Source organism: Ambystoma mexicanum, chromosome 2q (assembly GCF_040938575.1).
Source record: "Ambystoma mexicanum isolate Mex_15411 chromosome 2q, UKY_AmexF1_1, whole genome shotgun sequence".
In the NCBI taxonomy this organism is placed as follows: Eukaryota; Metazoa; Chordata; class Amphibia; order Caudata; family Ambystomatidae; genus Ambystoma; species Ambystoma mexicanum.
This window is the reverse complement of record NC_090924.1, coordinates 107,627,248-107,652,895: the sequence shown is the minus strand read 5'-3', so window position 1 is coordinate 107,652,895 and position 25,648 is coordinate 107,627,248. Positions and strand designations below refer to the sequence as shown.

The window sequence follows — 25,648 nt, the reverse complement described above, 5'->3', positions numbered from 1 at the left end:
AACGCTATCTCCAGTGTCAATGTTATGCTTGCACCAAGGTGTCAAGCCTAGAGGGCTTAAGCAAAGCCCTCACCTCACCATGCTGATGTGAAGTCAATTGAGGTGACGATTTGACAACCTCAGTGGAGCCATCAGAAGGGCTACCTGGGATCAAGTCAGGGAGATGTTCAGATTCCTACTCCTCCTATCTGAAGCCAGACGTAGGGCACCCATTTAAACCCTACGGATGAATCCCTTCAACCTATTGAAGTGAAACACTTTGGGAGCCTGGCCAGATCTTCCAAGGCACACCAAATAGTTAACCTGATCTAGTCTGTCAATAATGCATTAAGGATCTGGCCACTTGTCCTGTAAATCTTTAGGCCTTATAGGATTCATAATCAGGATTTCCTGGCCTGGGGAAAAATTCACAAGTGAATATTTATGGTCCTACCAATCTCTGACCAGTGCATGTCCAGCCTTCAGCTTATCATTGGCCTGAGCCATCAGTAAGGCCATCCTCTTTCTCAAGCCCAACGCTTAGTCCACTATATTGGTATTGACGGGAGGAGTGGACCTCTCCCATCCTTCCTTGACTATGGAAAGGAGTCCCCTGATAGTGTGACCACACATTTAAAAGTGGCTGAAGCTAATCCCTTCTTGAGATGCCTCTTCGTAGGCAAAGAGTAAGTATAGCATCAAGAAATCCCAGTTTCCCCTCCGGAGCTCCCCCAGAGCACCAATCATGCTTTTGAGAGTCCTGTTGAACCTCTCAACTGGGCCCTTATTCTGTGAATGGTTGCCGATGAACATTTAAATTACACCCCACATTCCTTCCACATGGCCTGCATGTACTTGGACAATGAAGTTGCTGCATCTGTCTGACACAACTTCTTTAGGGAAACTAACCCTAGTAAATATGCAGAATAATTCTCTTGTAACTGACTTGGCAGTCAGTCATCAAGGGGATGGTTTCAGAATATCTTGTGGCATGATCAACAACAAGGATAAACCTACTGCCAGAGGATGTCGAAGGGACCAACAACGTCAATCCCTACCCTCGCAAATGTATACCAACTACAGGTAATGGTTCCAATGGAGCATGTTGTTAGGCAAGATTGTATGCAGTACCCATAGGGTGCACTAAAACAACCCTGACCTCCTGGCAGTAGTAACCCAACCTTTGTTATAAGTCTGTACTACACAGGTCGGTAGTGTGGACGAGTAGCCAGGCTTATCTCAAGAGGGGTCAATGTGAGTTGTAGGCGAGTTACACAGAGGTGCAAAGTGACAAGTATCCCAGCAAATACTTGCACACAGGGTTTCTTGATAAAACAATTATTAATTTATTTACCAGTCAGTTAATGTAAGCCTTCTTCAGATGGGTGCACTGTTAAACACCACACAAATATACTTCAAAATAACATCTCTTAGTTCAGAAACAGTAAATGCCCATTTGGGATGGCATACAGCAGAGACCTACACCCTCAGGTGACTTCCATTGCTAGGGTGCTGTTGACATTTATGTATTACTATTGGCATTCAGAATTAGTTAAGAGCAAGTCAAAGGGAAAGATTATTAGAGCAAACAAGATACCACAAATATTTCTTAAACGGGCAAATACTTGCAGATCCCCCAATAAGAGTCATTCAGTTAAAACAGGCTAAGCCAAAGTCAATAGGCAAGAGTCTAGATAGGCTGAAGCACTTCTTTGAAGGTAAGTAGAAAAGTCTTTGCACAAGGTTTCAGAAGTCTTTGAAGAAAAAGATGAATCAATTTAGGGCCACAAGCTGTTAGACTTATGAGAGGTAGAAGATGCAAGCAACTCTACAGCAAGAGGTAAGTTCTCTTAGACGTTGTACAGTACCTTTGAAGTGAAGAAAAGATGCAGCAGATGACTCCTGTTCCTGTGCAGCTCTGCAGATTTCACTGTTCCTGGGCCTCAGTCGTGGGGGATAAGAGGGAGGACGTAGGGGGATTCCTGCACTGCACTGGGACGGTGAAAATTCACAACCAGCAAACTTCACTTTCAGTGGCTGTTCGATGTTTCAGCTTCTCGCGTATACCGCAAATAGCAACACTGCGGTTCCTGTCTGTCGAGATGGACTTTCCTTGCTTCTGGGGTCCCGTACTCCGTTGAGGGGGCTCAGGTTCGGTCAGTCCTGCTTCCTGGGAGTGCAGAGGATCTTCCTGGAGCTCTTGGCCAACTTAAAAGCAACGCACACAATCTGGTGTTCCTCTCCCTGGCTCTACGGTTTCCAGCAGCAACTTTTTGGAAATTCAACAAGCTTCGAGATGGATGTCCAGGTGGCTTACTTTGGAGTTGATTGGTCCCATCAACTCAAGGGCAGAAGTCATCCTTGCAGGGGCTTCTCTGTCGATGCGAACTTGGCGTTTCGGCACTGCAGCAGGGCTTCACCGGGCAAACCAACGGTCCAGGAGTTGCAGCAGGCGTCCTCTTCAAGTTCTTCTTTGGTTCCTTCGTCCAGTGGTCGACTCTGCCTTCCAAGCCAAAAGAATTGCCTTTTCTACAGTTCTCTCGATTTCATTCCAGCCTTGCTGTCACTCACGCAGCAGGGTGGCTGTTCTTTGCCGGACAGTCAGCCAGCCAATCATCACAGAGAAGAGACTAAGCAGAGCGAGTTTCGAGCACCTCCCTCACTTTCTGCCTACCCCAGACACCCTGGAGCCAGAGGCGGGCTTCACTCGTGAATCCCACCAAAGGTAAAACGAACAAAGGGACCGAACCTGGTTTGGCGCGCAGAGTAAATCTCAAGAAGGACCTTTCCACTAAGAAATGGCGAAAAAAGAAGACCGGGGCCATTTTGACAAAAATGGCACCGTTGGGTGCTTTACTGCAGCTGCGAACGCAGCACACAGTAAATGCACACCACAGTACAAAAAATGAAAGCACTGCCGCCAGCCATTCAGTGAGGAAAGGGTAACATAAAAATGTTACATGAGAAGATAGACAAAGGGGATACTAGGTAACCCCTCCAGCACCCTATTGTAAGATAGTGTGTGCTGGGTCTAGAAAGTTACAAATGTAAGTAAAGTCAATTTCACTTTACTGCTCTGGGAAACAGGAGTTCCTCCCAGAGAAGGTAGTTAAACCTTGGGAAATCTAAGAGACTTTCCCTGTGTCACTGCACTAAAGGTGCTGTGTGACACAATGTAAAAGATGATGCCCATGGAGTTTGTCAGACTCCACCACCAAAAGAAACACTGAGTACAAAAATCACATTAAAATACAAGAGAGAGTGGGGAAAAAGGGTCTCACTCTCTGCAGGTAAAACAAATCAAGTCCTCAAAATCCAGCAAAGTTGCTGGGGGTCTCTAAGGTAGAGTAAATTGGCACATTTCTGAGAATTCTCCCTAGCACCTGTATTTTTGCATCAATTGTGCCAAAATATGACATACTGAATACTTTCTATCTGTGCCCCCATTTGAGGCCAATAGAAGTGAATACTCACCCTCTCCGTAGTCTTCTTGATGCCAAGATGGCCTGCAAGGGGGGTCCTCATGCACCAGACGCATGAGGAAGTGTCTCCCCTGAAGGGGAACCACCAACCTCTTATGGTCTCCTTCAGAGGACTCTGTGGGCTCACTAAACAGAAGCCCTCTTTCCCAATACATCCTATGCTTCCCAGGGACTTCACCCTCCAATTGGGAGCAGGCTTCTCCTTAGGCCTTCAAGTGATGGGCACTCCCGTTGGCCCTTCCTGAACTCATCCCTTGAGGGGAGTTCAGGGTGGTCATGAGGATTGAGTATACCAGGCAGCCCCTCTTCCGTTTCAGAGACTTGAACTACTACCTCCACCTCAGTGGTAGGTGAGTTAGGGGGAATATTTTCGTTTCCTCTTCTTAATTTCTTCTCTCCTTTAGCTTTAGGTTTCCCCTTTGGCTGGTCTGAGACCTAGTGCATGGACGTTCTGCAGTGTCCCACACAAGCCTCTGAGGTCATTCCCTAAAATTTTATAGTGGCAAGTCCCTGGAAACATTTTAACTGGTATACTGACCACCCCCCCATTCACAGCTAAAGTGACAGGCATAATTGGCAACATAAGAGGGGGGGGAATCGGCCAACCTAGTGGCCATCAGAGGAGATCTCACCAAAGCCTCTGAATGTATCCAATTGGAACCCACTACAGTACAACCAGGCCCAGTGTCCCTAATGGCAAAGGTATGTACACCATCTGCCAGCAGCACACTATCTTTAAAGTAGTGTTTGGGATTTTCAGCTATGGAGGCATATGCCTCAGCAACTCTAGGTTCCCACGGAAACTAAAACTACCTCAGACCCTATCCCACGGGATGCCCCTGTAAGGATTTTTTCTTCATAAGGAAGTGACAGATTCACAGAGTGCTCTTACCCTTACATCTGGGGATCCTCCCACCCCTTTACATGGTCACTTGCTCCCGGGACTAAACAAAATCCACTGGATCTTTACATTTAGGGAGACTTGGTGTCCATGCTTGGCGTAGTTAGTCCCACTACCCTTTCCATGTTCATGTAGCGTATTCCCTTTATGGAACTTGTTGTGGGCCTTATCGAAAGAGGATTCTTCTGTGGACCCTCCCTCTTTCTCCTTCTGCTTTTTCCCTTCCTCATGCTTACCAGAAGCATGTTGTCCTTATGGGACACACTATGGGAAACCCAAAGATCAGCAGCAGCACCACTAACTACTTTGAATCTGCCAAATGCTGCTTAAGCTCAGGGGAACAAGAACCAAAAATATGTTCCAGCATGCCCAAATCGCTCATGCCTTGAAAAGTGGTTACATTATTGCCTTCTACCCAGCCACTCAAATTCTGCAAGGAATCAGTCACAAACGACATCCAAGTATTACCATCTTTCTTCTTGTACTCTATAAATCTCTAAGTATTGGGCACGAGTCTTCCCAAACTTTAAGAGTAGAGCGTGCTTCACTCATCAAGAATATTATCAACGGGCCCCATATGTCAGGCGGGCGGGCGTGTAGAGGTAGAAGTTTATAAAGGCTGATTCTATATCCTGGTAGTAGAGTAAGTCTTTACGCCAAGCTGCATAAGAAGGAGGGGGGGCCCCGGCCCCATGCCATGGCAACTCTCCTACGTGCCAGTGTCAGTAAGAACGCCAGTCAACTTCCTTGATGGAGTGGAAATCAGCCTTGTCATACCTAGCAGCGCTGCTGTATGCCTCGGGTGTATTGCTTCTCCTACGATCGCTGTCGTTGTGTCCAGCACACGGTTCCAGAAAGGAGCTATTTCAGGACATTCCCAGGACAGATGGACAAAGTCAGGGTGATGTTTGTTAATTTTTTCAGGTGTGTAGTAGGTTTGGTGGAGGAAATTGAAGTGGATAAGTTTGAGACGTGAATTAAGTGCGATTTTCTGAGTCTGATTCAGGATGTAGCCCCAATCCTCATCTGAAATGGCTGTCTTTAGTGCTCTTTCCCATCTGGTTTTAGCGCCTGTGTTGGCGGGGGTCGTGCTAGAGATGAATGCTTTGTAAATTTGCGACACCAACCTGCCGTCACCCTGTGCCTGAATAACATCATGCAGCAGTTGCCAGGTAGGTGGTTGACACGTGAAGTCTGGCAAAAGGGATTGTAGGGTGTAACGAGTCCGGAAATAGAGGAACACCTCCAGTGCAGTGTTGCCCCCTTTCATTTTTGCTTGCTCTGGCGTTAGGAAGCCTTCCTCTGTAAAAAGGCCCCTTAGAGTTTGTATGTGAAGCTTATCGACCCATTGGTGAAAGACTTTCTCTGTAGTTAGGGGGATTCCAGGAATAAACTTGACTGGCAAGAGAGGAGAGTACCTTGTTTGCACCCAGAGTTTATGGGCTTCCAGACCTTGTACGTCGTGAGCATCACATTCATCGTGGGGCAAGGCACGGGGATCTGGCTAAAGACCACTGCAGTCAGAAAATTGGGCGTTGCTAGGGCTCGTTCCACTTGTACATGAGGGCGGATTGTTTGCGTCGCATTCCAATGGCTGAGATATTGAGCCTGAGCTGCCCAGAAGTATTTCTCCATGTCTGGGAGGGCTAGCCCCCCGCTGGACACGGGAAGTGTTAATATTGAATGCGCCACTCTGGCTGGTTTGCCCGCCCAAAGCAACTCAAGGACCAAGCTTTTCAGCCTTTTCAGGAAGGATTGCGGTAGTAGCAGAGGAATATTGTTAAAGAGGTACAGTAATTTAGGCAGGACCACCATCTTGACCAAGGAGGCCCTACCCCAGAGCGTTAGTGGAAGCGTCTTCCAGCGTGAATCCTTGTCTTGTAGGAACTTGACCACTTCCTCGTAATTATCTCGAAACACCTCGTGCTGGTCCAGCGATAGCTGTATCCCCAGGTACCGAACCTTGGCGGTTTTCCATGCGAGTTTGAATTTGTCTGCAAACTGCTTTGTGGCTCGAGTCAGTGGAAAGACGACGGATTTAGAATGATTGATTTTTAATCCAGAAGCCGCTACGAATTTGATGACTTCCCTCATGACCGGGTTCAGGTTAACTTCAGGGTTGCGTATGAACAGAGCCGCGTCGTCAGCGTATAGCGAGACGATGAGCCTGTGTGGGCCGATGATGAGTCCCCTCTGTTGTCGGAGTTCCTGAAGGTTGGAGGCTAATGGCTCCATTACCAGGGCGAAGATTAAAGCTGAAAGCGGGCAGCCTTGTCTCGTACCTCGCTGCAGGTTTATTGAAGCTGATTTTGCGGTGCCTACAATGATATTAGCTTGTGGCTTGGTGTACAGGAGAGAGGCAAGCTTGATGAAACAAGCACCCAGTCCCATCCTGGTGAGAACCATGAACATAAACGGCCACTCCACCGAATCAAACGCTTTTTCGGCATCTAGGAGGACCGCAATTGCCTGATTTGTGGGGTCTAGTGCCTCGATGATTCCGAACATTCTCCGGATGCCGAAGGTCGTGTTGCGGCCTGGTATAAAGCCGGCTTGGTCCGCTAGTACAAGAGCAGGCATCAAGGGCATCAACCTTTTGGCTAAACCTTGGCGAGTATTTTATTGTCTAGGTTGAGCAGGGAGATAGGGCGGTACGAAGCATATTCTTCTGGTGGTTTGCCTGGTTTGTGCAAAAGGATGACATTGGCTTCACAGGAGGAGTGAGGGAGAGATCCCACTTCTAACGCTTCTTCGTACACAGCCGCCAGGAGAGGAGCCAGGGTGTCTGCAAAGGCTTCGTAGAATTCTCCCGTTAGGCCGTCGGGGCCTGGCACCTTGGAAGAGGGTAGGGTCTTTATGGCAGCTCTAATCTCTTCCTGTGAGATCATCTCATTCAGAGGTTCACGCAGATGTTGTTCGACCCAGTAGAGCTCTGTGTCTTCTAGATATTCCAGTGGGACGTTTGAATCTTTTGGGAGTTTAGCAAAGATCTTGGTAGAATAGGCTGAATTCCTCTGCAATCTTTTCGTCGGTATGGACCACCTCGCCTTGCTTGGTTCGAATCCTCTCGATTTGGGACCGTTTGTTGTCCGCTCTGATTAGGTTCGCCAGAAGGGCCCCTGGTTTTTGGCCCTCGCCGTATTGACGGACTTGGCTGGTGCGGCTTAAGAATTTGACCTCCCGCTCAGCCGCGGCATTGAATTTTTGCAGTTCCATTTTCAGAGCTGCAGCTGACTCTGGGTCGGACGTGTTCGTGATCTGGGTCTCAAGAAGCTTTAATTTGTCTTCGCTGGTTTTAAGCTCGCTCCTAATGAGCTTGAGGATACCATTTTCTTTGGCGTGGCAAACTCCTCTAATGAAACGTTTCAAAGACTCCCAGATTGTGCTTGCTGAGGGGACCGAGCCTAAATTGGCTTCAAGAAACACGTCTATCTCCTCCCTTAATTCAGAGGCTTAGACTTTATCACGTAGCGCGCCCATTTTGAAGCGCCAGCGCTGTAATGGAGGTGTGGAGTTGGATGGCTTGAGATTAAGAAAAAGTGATGAGTGGTCTGAGAGCGTTCTCGGATGAATACAACACCGGCCACACGACAGGGGGTCATTTGTTGAGATGAAGAAATAGTCAATCCGGGAACTTGTGTTGTGGTGAAAGGTGAAATCTTGCAGCTCCCCTTTAGATACTCTCCAAACGTCTTGAAGATCAAACGCTTTGCAAATTTCCTTTATTTGAAGACTAGCCTTAGAGGGCGGCTACTGTGTGGCCTTTGATCTGTCTCTTATAGGGTCCAGAGTTGTGTTCATGTCCCCACCCCAAATAATTGTTGCAGGGTCGTGAGTGGAGAGCTGAGACAACACCCAACCGAAATTATCAGGGCCATCCACATTCGGCGCATATGAATTAATGAAAGTCATTTTCTGACCTGCGATGATGCCGCACACCAAGATCGCTCTTCCTTCGGTGTCTTTTGCCGGATGCAGTAGACGGAAACTGAGCATCCTGTGTATGAGAATAGCGACTCCTCTCGAGTATGTAGAGTAGGATGAGAAGTATCGGTGGCATCCCCAGCTCTTGGCCCACTGGTGGTCTTTCCCTGGGGTGAGGTGAGTCTCTTGGATCAAGGCCACGTCCACTTCGTGGCGTCTGAGGTAATGCAAAATGTTTCTGGTTTTGGCTGGGATATTGCTGCCTCTTATATTCCACGTTAAGACATTGAATGGGGCGAGTTAGCTTTTATATAGGACCAATTTACCATTCCAGTGGACAGCGATGGACTGGTTGTACTTGGACTAGTTCCAGGGTCAGTGCACAGAGGACGGGAGCCTGGCTCAGGCTACGGCACTGACAGTGAGCAGGGCGCAGGTGGGGAACAGGACGGTCGGGGACAAGCAGCGCTGAACATTCCCAATGAACTCTGAGGGCTCGGTCTACGGGCTAACCCCAACAGGCCCAAGACGTTACTCTCCAAAGGGTGGGCAACCCCCAACTGGCCCACCGAGAGGTCCCTCATTAACCAACAAACAACCCAAATGGTCCATGGAGTTACCATACTGAGGAATGAACCTCCACCTCGGCGGAAAAAACTCAATTTAGGAAAAAAAACAACTTAACAGAAGCTGTGCTAGGGGCGCACGAGGCCTCCCAAGTGTCCCAGCCCTGTCTTTCGCTATGTGTGTACGTTCCGGCTTAATCTGTGCTGCAAGATAGATTCAGAGTCGCTGCCCTGAATTACCATTTATGGAGGTGTCCTGGGGTTTCTATCCCTCTGAGGTCTGGGGCGAGCCTGGTTCTGATCTGGGCTTCCCAATCGGTCTAAGAATAGATTTGCTTCATCCGGGGTTTGGAAGAACTGGACCTTCCCCTCGTGCTGAACTCTAAGGCGCGCTAGATAGAGCATTGAGTACATCAGTTGACTGTTATGGAGTCTCTGCTTGACGCTGGCAAATGTTTTCCGTTGCGTCTGCACTGAAGGGGAGAAGTTGGGAAAGAAGTGTATTTTGTCCCCATCGTGACTTAGATCGCCTTTTTCTCTGGCAAGCTGGAGTATGGAGTCCCGATCTCTGTAATTCAATAGCCTCGCTATTATAGGCCTCGGCGTGGAGCCCGGTGCTGGTCTCTTCGCGGGAACTCTGTGAGCCCTCTCAATTATGAAAAGGTGGGACAGAGCATCACGTCCGAATAGGTTGATGCAAAGGGACTCAACGAAGTCTTCCATTTTCTCCTGCATTTGATGTTCTCTCACTCCTACTATCCGTAGGCTATTCCTTCTTGAACGGCCTTCTAAATAGTCACATTTGGCAATGGTTGTTTTAATTTGTGATTCCAGTTGAGATACTTTTTTGGTTAGAATTGTTGAACTGTCATCGAGATTGGACACTCTCTGCTCCATATCGTTCATGCGTTCAGCATGAGAGTCCATACGATGTTGCAGGAGGTCGACTTTAGACGCAGACCATCCATTTTATTGCTCAGATTGCCAATGCCAGCCTTCAAGTCAAGGAGGATTTCTTTGATTTCGGAGGAGTTGCCAATAGAATCATCTTGTTGAGACACTGAAGCTAGGTCCTCCTGGGAGAGGGGTGCTCTGGGGGTCGAGCCGCTTTCAAAGTTTAATTTCCTCTGGGACTTGTCAGTCTTCCCCATCGTGACAGCGGGAATGGGAATGTCTGTTGTCGGCTGCTTGTGACCAGACTATGACTAAGGCACCTCGAGGGCCTTTCACTGGACTGGACTGGGCACTGCTTGCTGTGGATGGTGGTCTTGCTGGTTTATAAGGGGAGAGGCTTCACAATCCAATATTTCTGGGTAGTGGGGATGGATTCTGTGGACTTCAATGCGGGTGGGGTACTCTTTCCGGCGTTGTTGGCTCTCCTGAACCAGGATGAAGTTGCCCACCTTAGTGAGGTGAGGCCCAATGTGCCCTGTTTGTGTGTTTGTCGCAAGGCACAAGTCACAGATAGAGCATGGTCAAGTTGGACATCCTCTGGGATTCTGCACCGTCTTTGTGAAGGAGGGCCTCCTCCGTCACTCAGCCCACTGTTAAACTCGTCTTGCTTGTGGGAGGCAGGAGGGGGGGTGGCCATATGCGGGACCAGCCCCCTGCGGGGAGAGATGTAGACTCCCCCCCCCCCCAACTCCTTACCTCTGCGCTCGCACAGCCTTTCCTTCTTCGAGGCCTGTGTCGCCTTGGGTGCTTATGAGACTTGGAGGGGGCTCCCAGCACCCAGCTCGGCTCCCATCGCTGGGCCGATGATGTCCACTGTGGGCTCGGAAGAGTGTGGGCGAAGCCGGGGGGAGGTGGCCATGGTGCCGTCGTTGGAGTCGGCCGCCTGTCCGCCAGACCGTATAAGCCCCCCACTTGTAAGTTGGCACAGAGCAGGGGAGGGAGAGGTAGTTTAGCCCCACCGCCGCTGTGCTTCCCGCTCAACTGGCCACAGCCTTGGAGCTGGATGCCGGAGCCGGTGCGATGGAAGCGGGCGGAGACGAAGTGAGGGAGCAGCTGATCTTTTCTCGGAGCGCCGTCTCCTCCGAGGTCGGCAACGGCTGCCTGGGTAACTCGTGGCCACGATCTGCCCTCGAGCGCTGGCATCTGATGGGGGAGGGAGGGGGGCCTCGAACCCTCGCCGAAACGCTGTCTGCCTGTGGACGCCATAGGTGCTGATTTGTCGTCGGCCCCATGGTGCCCCCGTCGCAGCTGTGCTTCAGGGGGGAGGATCAGGTTACCTCTGGAGAGGGGGCGGGGCTCAGGATGGCTGTCGTCCCGCAAGCCAGCTACGCGGGGCACGGAGGCAGAGCCGCGTAGGCCGGGACTTGGCTTGAGGGCACCGATTCGGCACCAAAATTCAGATATGTCGCTGGGGAGCCCAGAAAGACAAGGATCTCCGGGCTGGCACACAGATTCACCGGGAACTGGAGGATTCCGAAGGATTAATACGGGGCGATGCGGGAGCCTTAGACCAAGTCGGCCATCTTGGATGGCCCTCTAGCGCCCTCTCAAATGTTTACATATTTAATAAGAGTAGGCAATTGTTGTATCAACTACCACCTTCAGATCAGATCAGTGTTTTGTTTCAATAGAATGCTACTGCTACACCAGTGAACAACACCTGCGTACCCCCCTCATCACCACAAAGCATCAACTTGATGGATTTCTAGAATCTGGCATAGTGGACAGATTTTAGGAGGCCACCCTAGTTATCGTGAACAGGGAAGTTCTGGTCGGGTCAGGAGCAGAGTGCAACGCTTGACGATTGAGAAATGCAAAATTCACCGGTGCAGCCCTCTTCAGGATACTTCACAATATGGGGGAAGGCGAGTTCTGGCGGCCACCAAGTTTACGGGTGCAAACGTGGCACAGTGATGTTTCTAGTGAGGTAGCTCACTGGGGAGTTGGACAGTCCCACTGGGTGTTCCAGGGAAATCTGCCGAAGGACAGCGGGATCCTTGAGAACATGTTGAGACTGGTTGGTCCCACCCGTCTAGGGGTTGAAGTACTGCACAGGACCTTCGCAGATCAGGAAGTCCAATGGGGCTTCACCGGGCAGACGCAGTAATTGATGCTAGGCTCTTTGGGAGTCTTCTTCAGATCTTCATTTGGCTGTTCTTCTACAAGAAATTCTTGGCTCCAACGCTGATCTGAAGAAATGGCTGCAGGAGTCCTCTTCTTATCCAAAGCCCAGCCTGGAAGCAAGTCCGAGCCAACCAATGGTAAAGAGGTGCACCATTCAAACAGTCAGTAGTTGTCTAATCAGGGACAACTATTGGTTTCACTCATGACCCACGCCCAGACTTTGTGGCACCGGAGATGTGGAGTGGGACCAGACAGTCCCACCCACTTCCTGGGCGACCGACACACAGACACACCAAAAAATCCTGTGGCGTATCCACTTTAGGGCGCTACCCTTGTTCAGTAGCCATACACTGTAAACGCAAAATGTGCACACTAGAAATAACACCACAAAAATGGTAAAAATTTAATTACTGCCACCAGCTTGTCTTTAGGCACATATAATAGTGACCTAAAATCCCAAGTGTAAAAGACTATGGTGGTACAATTGTATCCTCATTTATTGCTAGATGCTGTGTGCAGTGTTAAAAGGTTTCCCAGAACTGACAGTTTGAAGGACTAATCGGTTTCCACATAACAAAATTAGTAAAAGCCAGGGGAAGTGAAGCTGAAGGCTTTACTTCATATCAAAAAGTCAGAACAGGCTCAAAAACAAAGCAAAAAGATTGGGGGTCCATCCAAACCTATCAAGGGATAGTTGCCAGAAGAAAATTCTTTCTTAAGAGCATGACAAACCAGAGTTAAGCTATGAAGGAAGAACCAACGGCAAGAAATAAGTGGTCATGACGTGCAGATGTCCATATTTTAAAGAGTGCAATTTTATGTTGCTCTCAAAAGAGAAAACGATTAAAAGTCAAATGGCAGAGACAAATGCTTAAAAATCCTAATTAGCCTCATTTGATGCTAAAGCCTCTGGAGGGCCTCCTGTGATTGCAGAAGACATACCTGATGACAAAGAATATAATACTAACAAGGAGTTTTATAGTGCTTGAGGGAAAGACGAAAAAATGGTGTACTGGGGATGCCAAAACTGGCCTAGTGAGTGAAAGGGTACAAAAGTACGGAGTTTACTACAATTTCCTGGCTAACAATCAGCAATTACATAATTTGGAAAAGCGGGCCGAAGAATGGTACAAACTATCAAAACTGTTGCCATAATAGTGTCGCGTAAACAAGAAAGATCAGGCCAAAGTGATGAGTTCAGTAGGAAGAGCAGGGTTTTGGTACATTCATCCTAAACTGTTTTAAGGTCAGGAAATCCATTCCAGCTGCAGGTTACTAGGGATGTTTAGTGCCGTCCAACTGGTGTGGGACTACACAAGACTTATCTCTTGGTATTAGATAGGTCTGTACTAAACAAGTTGGGAGTGTGACTGCTTAATCCCAAGTTAGGATTCAATTCAAAAAGTGAACAATAGAGCATGTGGTCATTCACTCATATGGAGCGGAGTTGGGAGGAGAGTTGGAGTCTGCAGGAGTCTCTACAGTCTTTCTACCCTCTCTACTGTCACTGTGGGAGGACTTAAAAACTCCCACCCAGAGCAAAGTGGTGAGCAGAGTTGGGAGGAGAGTTGGAGTCTGCAGGAGTCCGCGGGATCCGCGAGGAGCTGGCGAGGTATGGAGCCTAATGGCAAACAAAGTTCCTGGAGAGGAAAAGTGCAAGAAAGGAGCAGGAGCAGTTCGATGACACAGACGTGGACACAGATCTGGACACAGACCTGGATGCGGAGTTGAGCCCCCATTGACTTAGAAGCACCAAACACACTAAAAACACAAACTCAAATATGAAATCTACTGCAAAGATGCGAAACATGAAAGACTCCCATTGTGAGCAAGTAAGTGTGGGGCTGACGCCTAAAAACTCGGCCCAAAGAGAGCAAAGGGCTGAAGAGGACAAAATCCAGGAAATCCAAGAACAACAAGAACAACAAGAAAGGAGTGGGTGCGCACCCCCACAAGATAGCATAGCAAGCAACAAAATAAGCATCGGGGATGCAAGTCACTCACCTTCCCCCTCACGAAATGCGGGTGACATGGCGTGCAGCGCGCAGCCAACCGCCATTATGTCGAGCGGGTCTCCAACAGTAGCGGCCGGAGGGCGGCTCCTGTGGGACCCTGAGCGGCGCTGCGCACTGGTCACGGACACAAGTGGCGGGGCTAGGGGGGATGCCAGCGCATTGGCACTTGTGCCGCCTACCGTGCCATCCCTCTGGGGAGTCGCGGGAGTGGCGCTGGGGCTGGCGCCGGCGACCACAGGCACGTCAGCAAAGAGGGAGGAGTCAGCTCCGTGTGCAGGCGGCAGCTCTCCGAGCGCAGCCAGTGGAGAGTCGGAGGCTGTCCGAAGTCGGCTATCGAGTACGGAACATGCAGGAGAATCGGCAGACGTGAATTTGATTCTGCCCTTGAGCCAGCAAGCAGAAAAGGGCAAAATGTGTACAAAGGCTATGGTACACATGGAGAGTAGGCTGGCACAGAAGACCCCGAATCTACCCACTGAAAAAGACAGATTAAAGCCAAGGCAAAAGCCTGTAAACCTCACACAACTTAATAATAAAGGGACATATGGTCCGATTGATGAGGAAAGTGATGATGATGATGATCTGGGAACAAACGAGGCCGAATCTATCAACATTGAATCCGATGAGGATGGAAATTCAGAATCAGGCTCAGAATTAGTGCCCAAACAATTGCTTGCAAATACAAAAAGAAAAAATACTGGTAAACTCATGGCACAAAGAAAGGCTCAAGCTATCGCGACAAATTTGAAATTACAGAAAAAAAACAAGAAAAAGAGAAAATAAAACAAGGGAAAGGGGCAGAAACCAGGAAGCAAAAACCCTACAAAAGAAGTGCGGTGCAACTGAAATGGCTTCCAACACCCCTCATGTCGGGCACTCTAAAAGCTTTCTTCTGTAAACATCAGAAAAGAAAACTAGATATGGAAGCACAACTGTCAGACGCAGACATTTTGGAAGCTGTGCAGGACATTGCGCCAGTCAGCAAATCTCGCAAAACTGACTTAGTGCAAGGTCAAGCATCGGGTCCACCGATAAGTGAACCCCGCCCACTTCAGAAGTCACTGGCTATAGGGAAAATGATAGACAACAATCAAGTACAAAAGGATACCAATACAGCAGAAATCCCAGCAAGGAACCAACTGTGTGGTGGGAAACGAGGGGAAGAGAGTATTACGCCAAAGACTCCAACACAGCAAATGGAAAAGGATCAGCCGGGAGAGGGAAATAAGACCCCACAAGAGGAGGAAAGAATTCAACAGGTCCAAACACTAAACGTAGAAAGGCCTCCAGGCAAACAGGTGGACTGTAGAAAACCTCCTCAGATGAATGATCATCGCCTTGACTGGACCAAAATCCATATGAGTAGGAGCCAAGAACCGTTGACCCCAGTTAGATCAGGGGTCCAGGACCCAAATAACCATCCAGGACATAGAAGTAGAGGAGTCATGACTGTAAATAGGTCAGAATATGACCAACTTGGAAAGCACTCAAGGGACAATGTATCAATGGAGGGGTCCCGAAATTCTGGAAGACCAGTGACATCGTTACCGTCCCCTAAAACCAGACGGTTCAGTGAATTATCTTCATCAACTCTAAAAGAATCACGAACCAAAAAATCGGACATGGTTACGGTCATATCAGCTATTACGATTGCCCTAGCCCCTTTTTGCAAACTGTATGAGGCGATAAAACAAGGAATACATGATAACACCTCAATCTTATCAAATTTAACAACAAAAATGACCTACATTGAAGGATATATTACTGCCCTAGAAGAAAGAAATAATAACCAACAAAAATGCTGGGAGAAAAAAGTAGAAGATCTCAAAAAAGATCTTAAAAAACTAGTAGATTCGCTCCAAGCGGAGAAGAAAAGGCAAACGGTAACGGATCAAACACAACGGGCCCAAAATGACATCAGAGAAAGGTTGAAAGAACTGGACGCCCTGCAGGAAACAAAAGACAAGGTAAAAGAGAAAAACAGCGACCCTCCAAGCACCAGCGCCACGTCTGCATTGAAAACGGGAGAATCAAGTCTCCTAGCTATAAGCAATCCAAGGGTACTCAAAGTATCAATCAAAGATTCGGAGATCACACCGCTACGATCACCCATCGGAGTGAAGCAAAAATCAAAGAGGTCTAATACAAAGAATCTGTCGCAAGAAAAGGAATGCTCAGAAACCGTTGATTCAGCAAAAAAGAAGCGAAACACCAGGGGCTTCCCAAGATCAGCTGAAGAGTTTATGAAAGATACAGATCTGATGAACCTCTCACAACACTGGGAAGACAACCCTGGCGACACAGACCAGGAGGTGTTCATTGTCGAAAAAAGGAGGAGGAAACAAACACCTTAGCACAAGAACAGTCAATAAGCAGAAAAGACATGGGGGAAGTGTATGGAAAAAAGGAACTGGCAAGCTCTTAAGAGCGTCAAGAGTCTAATGCAAAGCCCAATGAAAATAAGAAACGACTCAGTAGTAAAACAGCCAGTAAAGAGGATAAGGAGAGATCAAGATGGCAGGCAACTCCAGAGCAAAGAGAGGCAAACAATGTAAATAGACACCAAAGCAAAAATGCTAGAACAGAGGACGCAGAACGCACATTCAAAATTGAACAAACCAAAACAATGAAAGACTACATAATCTTGAACAGGAGAACTATCCTAGAAATAATAAGCAAAACAACAACGCTAAAAAGTATTAAGTCGGAAGACATCAAGTTAGTGGAGCCTTATCATAGAGGTAACACAGCAAAGGCCTATCTTCATGTCAAGGCAGTAGGAATTCAATATATAAACCAGACTGCAGTTAGAGAACTGGAGAAAATCGGCTTCATACTGTCAGAAATAAAACCTGCAAATAACAGCGTAGAAAAACTGAGCAAGGTAAAAGGCAAGGAGGAATGAACACATCGATACATATCTAGAACGGAAGAGCGATATCAAGCAAATCGACTGGGCAAAGAGTGGCGTGAAAAGAGGTATCTTAGAAGAGATATACCCGTCAGGAGGACCAAGAGAAGCGGCAGCACCATCCAATTTATAACAATTAAAACAGGAACCCTGGTGAAAAGAGAGAAAAAGCAGAACACCTAAGAAATGAGAATGATCAGCAAAAGTATAACACACGGTTCAACCCAGAGGAGTCTCAGAGGGTATCTAATTGCAGTCCAAGGAGAACACCACGCAGGAAGTTACCAGAGAAAAATCGCGTGAGAAACTTGGAAAAAATAAAGCAGTCGTCAACAGCACAAGGTCCTTGGCCATGGTTAAAAGCAACCCTGAATCCGAAATCACAGAGATAGCAGCGAAAATTGAGCCCGGCACAATCTCATACAAGATCAGTCAATACTCAGATAGATGCAGCTGTGGAAAGACTAACCCTAGGTTCATGGAATACGCAAGGTCACGCACATCTGACAGTGGCGAGTGACGTGGACCTAACCAGTATGGATATTGTGTGCCTCCAGGAGACATGGTTATTAGATAAACCGACCCTAGATGGATTTGAAGTAGAAATATCACCGGCTATAAAGGGCTTGTTGGGTCTTCCATCCTCGGGGCTTTTGACAGCAATAAAAATGGGTTCCAGTTTCTCTTCACCAAAGAAACTAATAGAATCTTATGAGATGCTAGTGATACTGACAACCTGGAGCAAACAAACAACAGCGTGGGATAAGGAAGAAACTAGTCAACTAGCAATAATAAATACATATTGGAACCCCCAAAGGACAACTACAAAAGCCTACTGCAGGAACATGGGGGATACAGTAGATTGGATCTACTCGGAGTTCTAAAATATTGACATTATCCTGTGCGGCGATTTGAACGCTGATTCGTCTGAACCACATTTGAATATAAAAGAAAGGGACCCACAAGGGAACACAGTTAAACGGGGAAAGGCCTGGAGGTCGGTCAGCAAATCGAGAAACTTATATAACATCGAAACATTATTTCCTAACCAAGTTAACATCCCGACGTGGGAAAACCTGAGCTCCAAAGCCACCTTGGATTACATCTATGCTTCCCAGGGCCTTCTGATCGGTATCCTGGAATTCAAAGTCCAAAGAACTGTGCATAGTGACCATAACCTCCTGACGTGTGCATGGAAAGGAAAGCAGCCAGCCAATCCAACATATAAGTTCCACGTGGAGGTGAACCACCGGCAATCTCGAATACGCCTGACGGAAGCAGACATCCTAAAGATAACCAGGAACTATGGAAAGACCACTGAAGCACATGCGCCACAGGGTGTTGTAGAACGGCCAAATTATCTCCCGCTGTTGCTTCCATTCAGAAGACCAACCGGTGGCAAACAAAGACAGGCTGTTCATCCAAAGCATGCCTACGACAAACAGGTAGTCGAAAAGAGGAAAATTGTTCGGAAATGGAAGAGAATTGCTAAGAAAATGAACACCAAAGAAGCATGGGAGAATTGGCAGAAGGAAACTAAAGGATATAAACATTGGCTAAAACATCATAAATTCCAGTTGTATCAACAAGATGCCAAACAAATGTTGAGATCCCTCACCACAAAATATTGAGCGATTTCTGGGCGCTAATTAAAACAACGAACTCGTCTAGGGCTACAGAAATTACAAATACAGTGTCAGAGGAAGAATGGGAATCGTATCTACAGCCCAATTCGACTTCCCACAAGAGAGAGCACCGGAGGATGAGGAAGATGTCATGGCAGAGTGGGTAGATGTATCGAACGTGGCCGAGATTGAAAATGCCATCCATAAATTAAAAACTTCAAGAGCCCCCGGTCCGGATGGTTTGACCAACGTAGATCTGAAACAATCACCTAAAGCGTGGGCGGGAGCGATCTGTAAAATCTTCATCCACTGCAGAAACACTACCATGATCCCCGAAACATGGCTAAAAGCTGTAATTGTTCCCATTTACAAAAAAGGTGGTCGAGACGATCCAGAAAGCTATAGGCCTATAGCACTTTTGGACATCGTGGGGAAGATATTTGCAACCCAGTTACTGGGCCATTTTCGAAGCTGGGCCAAAACCGCCCCATGCAATGATACCTTCCAAACAGGTTTTCAGAAAAATGGGAGCACCACTATAAACATCCTATTGATCAATATACTGAAGGTCGAAAGTGAGAGAAGGAGCCCCAAGAGTGTATCTTGCATTTGTAGACTTGTCGAAAGCCTTCGACAAAATAGATCAGGCAAAACTGTGGGCCAAGTTAAACTTCTGGAATTGCCCTCCGTCAATTTTGAAACAAATTAAAGCACTGCATGCCGATACTAAGATCAAGGTGAAATTGAACAAGCAAGGAGCACTGTGAAAGGAGATCCCGGTGAAGCGAGGCTTAGCTCCGGCTTTGTTTATTGCTTTTCTCGGTGACTATCAAATTGATGAGGAACACATCAGAGCCTTTCCACCCAAAATATGAAAAACAAAAATATTGCGGCTGCTTTATGCAGACGACGCTTTTATCATCGATCAAACTTAAATTGGACTCCAACGCAAATTAGCAAATTTGGCAAGATATACGGAAACAAACAACCTGGAAATTAACATAGCAAAAACAAAAGTGCTAGTTTTGGAAAAAACAACAAAGAAGTCGGCTCGACTACCAAAATGTTACCTAGACAAAACAAAAATCGAAGTCGTGAACGAGTTCAAATATTTGGGGGTGATCATTGACGGATCGGCCAGAGACAAAGCAATGCAAGAGCACCTATGGATCAAGGTGAGAACGTTAACAGCACAAACGAGATTGGTGGACAGGAAATTTGCCAATTTTCTTTGTTACCGGCCATCAATTTCTATAAAGGGAAGGTGGTCCCAGCGATCATTTACAGCATGGAAGCATCGTTAAACATCCCAAGAACTATGTGGCAGAAGTTGGAAGGTCACGTCTGGAAGTCGGTACTGGGCCTACCAAAGTCTACATCCATGCCCGCGATTAGGCGAGAACTGGGGCTCGTTTCCTTAGCCTCATTGGTAGAACAAAGTAAAATGAGATTATGGAAAAAAATCTTGATGACGTATACCTTGCCAATCTAGAACATCATTGCTGAAGAACTCAAGAGCGGCTCATGTAAGGCTTTTAAGAACTGGGAGGCAAGGCTGCAACTGATTTTGAGTGAAATAGCCTGTACAGAAGAAGACTTGATATCCAATCCAGACCGTGTGAAACTGAAAATGGAATGGATGGACTGCATTACGAAAATTGAAAAAGCCAGCACTAAAACTATTGGCCCATCTCCCGGCGACATTTAACAAAGTTAAAAAACCGCAAAATTATTGCCTGAAATTCCCTAACAAAGGTATGCGAGGCACGATCCTGAAGGCTAGACTTAATCTACTGAGGACACATGAAATTCTAGCTATTCGTAGCCCGACAATGGACAACAGCTGTCGCCTATGCAAGAACATTGATCAAGTGGAAACCTTGAAACATTTAATACTCCAGTGCCCTATGACCCAACAAAGTAGAGACACATATCTGCAACCACGTCTGCAAGGGGCGACTATGCTAGAGGAAGAGGTTCTGTGGAACAGGCTAATCTCAGGAGAGACAACACGTTGGTCCCTGACAATGGTGAAGCTAATAGAAGCAGCCTTTCTAAGGATAATCCAGTTAGGCCCAGTGAGAGGGCCTCTTAAAGTCGGAGAAAGGTTTAACCAGAATCCGATTGTCAAAGAGGGAGACGTCAGTACCGTTTAAAAATCAAATAAGAAAAGTGAAAGAGAAGAAAGAACTCTGGACTCAGAAGAACACGGCATCGCTTCAGGATTCTTTAAGTTGTGAAAAACCCTTGTAAAAATTGAAAATTTCTTTTTTAATTAAAATTCAAGTAAAACAAATAAAAAAAATGTTACACATTTTCCAGCACCTACAGGTGACATCATTTGAGGTCAGTATAACACTTATTTTATATCACCTTTGCAGTATGGAGTTATTAAGGAGGGAAAGGTTAGGGTTAGATCAAAACAGACTGATATTCTATAAAAACTGTTAGATTCTCCTAAAGGATGTATGCAGCCTTTTATCCCACCATTAAACGAGTTCAACAATTAAAACCTGTAAGGGAACATGCACTGCCAAAGCCAATAGGTTCAGAAGGAGGTCCTTTAGGGAGACAGGACAGCCAATGTCAATGGGCAAAGTCAAAGTTCTGATGCTCTTCTTCTTAGAAAAAAGTTCTTAAATAGTCTGTGTTCAAAAAGAAATCACAGCAACTCAAGAGGAGTCACCTTCAAGAAACACAAGCTGAAAGGCCAGTGCAAGTGAGTTGAGGTCAACTCAGAGTAGGGTTAAATAGCACACCCAAAGGTAGCAAGCACCCCAAATGGCAAAAAGATAATGTACCCCAAACCCCACAGTACCTTTGAATTGAAGCTGGTTGCAGTGCAGCAGACCCTTTCTCCTGGTACTTGGTTGTGGTGACGAAAGGGAAGATGTCTGGTGGGCTGTGGCGGCAGCACCCGTGAGAGAGGGACTCGGCAGCAATGGATTTCCTTCGATTCATTGTCTTTGTGTTTTGGCGCCTTTTTCTCAGCGCCAAAGAAGAACAAAAGGCTCTGGTTAGGATTTCCATGATCCTGCGGTCCTGGACTCGTGAGGGGACTCTGGACGCGGAATTTGCTGCTTCTGTAGGGTCCTCTGGATGCCCACAAGGTTTTGACCGGATCCGCACTTCAGAAGACCATGCATTCACAGATGGGTCTAGGTACCCCAGGTATTGGGATTCTGCATCCTTGGAAAGTTGCAGCAAGTCGGGGGTTGTACCAAAATAGGAAGTCGTCCCGTATGGGACTTCCCTGTGGATTTAAAAACTGGGTCAGTACAGCTGCAGGGCTTCACCAGGCACTACGCGGTCCAGGAGGGCGTCTTCTCTCATCTTCTGCATCGGATGCTGTTCTCCAGTGGTCGACTCTGCCTCTAGTACCAAAAACCTCACTTTTTTATGCAAGTTCCCATTCATTCACAGCCCTAGGCACAGCCAGCCAGCAGATTGGAACTGGTTTCATTCAGGCACACCTAGAGACAAAGGGCAGGTAAGATTCGGGATCCTCCCTCACATCCTGCCTTTCCAGACACACTGGAGCCTGGGCGGGCTTCAGGGCTGACGCCGGCCAAAGCAAACTACACAAAGGACTCAAACCTGATTCAAACAGAGTAAAAGCCCAGAAGAAACTAACTGACAAGAAATGGCAAAAAAACAAGACCGTGGCCATTTTGTGAATATCATCACCCTTGGGTGCTGTACTGCAGCTGAGGTCACCAGGTAGTAAAAAAGAAACCCCTGCCACCAGCCATTCAAGTTAGTTAGTGTATCAGAATGTTACATGAGGAATGGGTTAAAGGAATTACTATGTAACCCCCCCAGCACTGCACATAAGGTGGTTTGTGCTGGACCCACAAAGGAAAATTTAAGACTTGGGTCATCTTACTATTCTTCGGAACAGTAGACCTTAGGAGTCTCTAAGGTTAAAGGGACTTGGCACAGAAATGAAAATTCTCCCTAACAAGGGGGGGGAAGCAGAGCAAACTATTGGAGGCAGGTGCAAGATGGTAACTGCAGGGAGAAAATGCCCTAGTAGTCAGATGCTAAGAGCACTTCACATTGCGTAGAGGCAATCTGGAAAGGCTATCTTGAGCAGGTGGGTCTTCGCCGTTTGCTGGAATTTGAAGCAATCATTTTTTAGTCACAAGGCTTTGAGGGGGCAGGGGGGAGATACACAATTGGGATTTGTTGTATGCTAAGGATTTACACCCACCTCTCCCTCATCCCCCAACCCTGTTGTTTCCTTGGTTTGGGTAGAAGTGGGTCCTTGTTCTTGGATCCCAACGCTCTGCTGGGATGATATTTAGCCTCTAAGTTAGCTGTCTATTGAGAGTAAAACCGTGTTTTGAGCTTGCGAGGCACGGGTACATTCCTCAGCAATATCATGTTTTTATTAAAATAGGTGGCTGCGTTATGAGCTTTTTCTCAGAATGATGAGCGATCTGTGATTTTGCAAGTATGTTTGCCTGCTAAATTATTATAGCCGAGTAAGCAGGGTGTTTCACTAATGATGGTCTGTAGCGGGAGCAAGTCTGAGAGGGCTTGTTGCAAGTTTAGTATCATGCTGAAAGTGAGGCTTTGCTTACAATTGGGTGACTTGCATGCATTCCTAAGTAGAATTAGCCACATTTTCATAAAGTGTAAGGCTGAGCAAATGAAAAGAAAAATGAAAGCTTTGCATGCATAGAGAGATGTTTTGTAATATACATAATCTATCCTAATAGAAAATGTGTTCAGGCATGAGCTATGGTCGACAAATGTCAATGTTCTAATATTTCTCTCTCTTTATCAAGCCCGTTGATGCCAGTACACAGACCATCCCAACTGGCACTGTGTCTTCCCTGGCCAACCAGAGCAGTCACTGGAGTGCACAACCCTTTTCACAGCCCATGGCAGGGGGTAGTTCGAAAGGAATCATGGAGAAGCTGGAGGTGGTGCATGCAGAGGTGCAGAAGCTGACACAGGCCCTACATGTCATGGCCGAACGGCAGAACCGCATGGAGCGCCAACATGAGCAACAGCAGCAGCGGTTCCAGCAGGAAGTGCTTGGAACCTTGCAGCAGATCAGCTCCTTATTTGGTCAACAGCAGCAGCAACAGCAACAACAGCTCTGTCACGCACAATCTCCACTCAACCAAGCCTGCCTACCCTATGGCAACATGGCCGAAGCTACACCAGCCCTGCCTAGCTTCGGACAGTTCAAAATGGAGCTTCTTTGATAGACCAGTTTCACCCGAGATGGGTTACCAGATTCGAGTGCAACTGCTACCTAGGACATCTTGGACTTAGGACGTGTAAAAACTACAGCACTCGCACACTGGAGATGACTGTTCACTGGACCAGTTGTGTACCTCTGTGATATGGTGCATACAAAGCTCTGCTGTTGGTGGCTCTGGCCATCTGTGTGGGCAGTGAAGAAAACAAATGGCTGTTCTGCACTGGTTTTTTGAGTGAAGGATGTTCCCCGTGAAATACATTAGCATTTAGTCAAATTTACAGTTTATTTTTCATGCTGTACAGGGTGCTTCTGAAACGGACAGCATTGGCACTGGTTATACGGTGTCCCTTTAACATGGTGATGCTATCGCCAGATGTGCATTTTGTGAAAATCTCGTTAAGAATGTTTGAAGAGAGGTTGGTGGCTCCCCCAAAATCAGGAAATGAAAACATGGCCCTGTTGTGTAAGCATTTTATTAAAAAAAGAGCAACTTTGTAATCTGCTTGTACAGTTATTCTTGGTCCATGGATTGTAACCACTATGCATTGTGTTGGCTTAATCTACTTTCCTCTTCAGGCCCTCCCTGTTGCATAATTATCCAAGCCCTCATTGTCCATGAATGAAGACCAGCGCCAGAAACGTCAGATTGGCATCCATGGCTGGGGTCAGTGTGACGTAAGGGTCAGCTCGATTAGTAACAATGCAAAGTTGGTTAATTCTTCCACATCCATCGCCACAGAGTAAACATCCACAGCGATGGATAGCACTGGGCCCAAAGACCTCACTGGAGAGATAACTTTAGATTTCTCTCATGACCTGCAGTCTACTGTATGGTTGGGAAAGTGCACCTGAACGGAATAGTAGTTCTCCAGCATGGTAGCCTGCGAGGATTTATAAGCGTTTGCATATTGCTGTCACCGGTCTGGAACATTTTAAAGAAATAAAGATTTTTCGGGCGGCTGGGCTTCGAGAAGTGGTACTATTGCTGGTATCATTTTCCAGCAACGAATCTATCGTATCTAGCTAACGCTTTGAACGGATGTCACAGCATTAATCCCATAACAGAGCGAATATAAGAGGACTAAGGACCCACCTTCGTGTCAGTCCTTGAAGCCAAATCTAAACAATAATGCTTCAAGACATGAATGAACTTCCACATTGCCTTGATGGACACGTTGGTTTTCCCAATCATTTCCTAGCGGCACTGCTTGTATTGCCCATCCTTGCACCGAACCTCAGCCTTCTAGTAACTGCTTCATGCAGATGCAATTCACTTTGAGATGGTTTGTTTAAACCTCGATTGGCAATGCACACTGAACGCATAATCAAATCGTTGTTTTGGGGCTTTAATTCTTCATTCTTGTTCATGTGCTTTTTTACTAGAAGGCTTGTTTGGAACATGAGGTTGGATTTGTAAAATTGTCTGGCAAACTAATTCTCTATTTAATAGGGAGTCTCACTCCTTTCCAAAGTCGAGTATCAGAATGTAAACCTCACAGCCAGGTTTCCTTGTTGGGCAGAGTGTGGGCCATCTATCCTTCTTGCCGGATCCACAATGTTTACTGCTGTGCTATTGACAGTTGAAAAAGACTGCCTCCAGTGAACTTAGTACAGACCCTCACTGCCGCCTTTGTCTTGTGTATTTTGCTGCGTCTTCCCCATGCATTTGTGAGGTAATGGCAGATAACTGTTTTGGAATATGGCATTAGTGGGCTACGGTTGTGAAGGTGAAAGCCTTTTTTTCTGAGTTCAGTTTACTCTATGTGAGCAGGGGCAGTGCAACTACAAAACCAAAATTCATTTTTCTACTCTGCTACTAGTACAGAGTTGGGTCAGGTGATGGGAGTTTCTTGCACATTCCAAATGCTTACTTTTTTTGCGAGTTGCACAATCCTCAAATATGCTTGGCATCAAAACAACCATATATCGTTCTAAAATACTTTTGCCTT

The 25,648-nt window shown here is 46.9% G+C and overlaps 1 protein-coding gene across 3 annotated transcripts in view; it reads left to right on the top strand.

The window, feature by feature from the left end:
• Positions 1-24,197, top strand: part of LOC138569199 (histone-lysine N-methyltransferase 2D-like) — a 538,746-nt gene extending 514,549 nt beyond the window's left edge. For all 3 annotated transcript variants that reach the window (XM_069646961.1, XM_069646960.1, XM_069646962.1), the window contains one exon: positions 23,275-24,197. In XM_069646961.1, the coding sequence (XP_069503062.1) occupies positions 23,275-23,700 (426 nt within the window). In that variant the 3' untranslated portion in view covers positions 23,701-24,197. The remainder of the gene's footprint in view (positions 1-23,274) is intronic.
• The last annotated feature ends 1,451 nt before the right edge of the window (positions 24,198-25,648 follow it).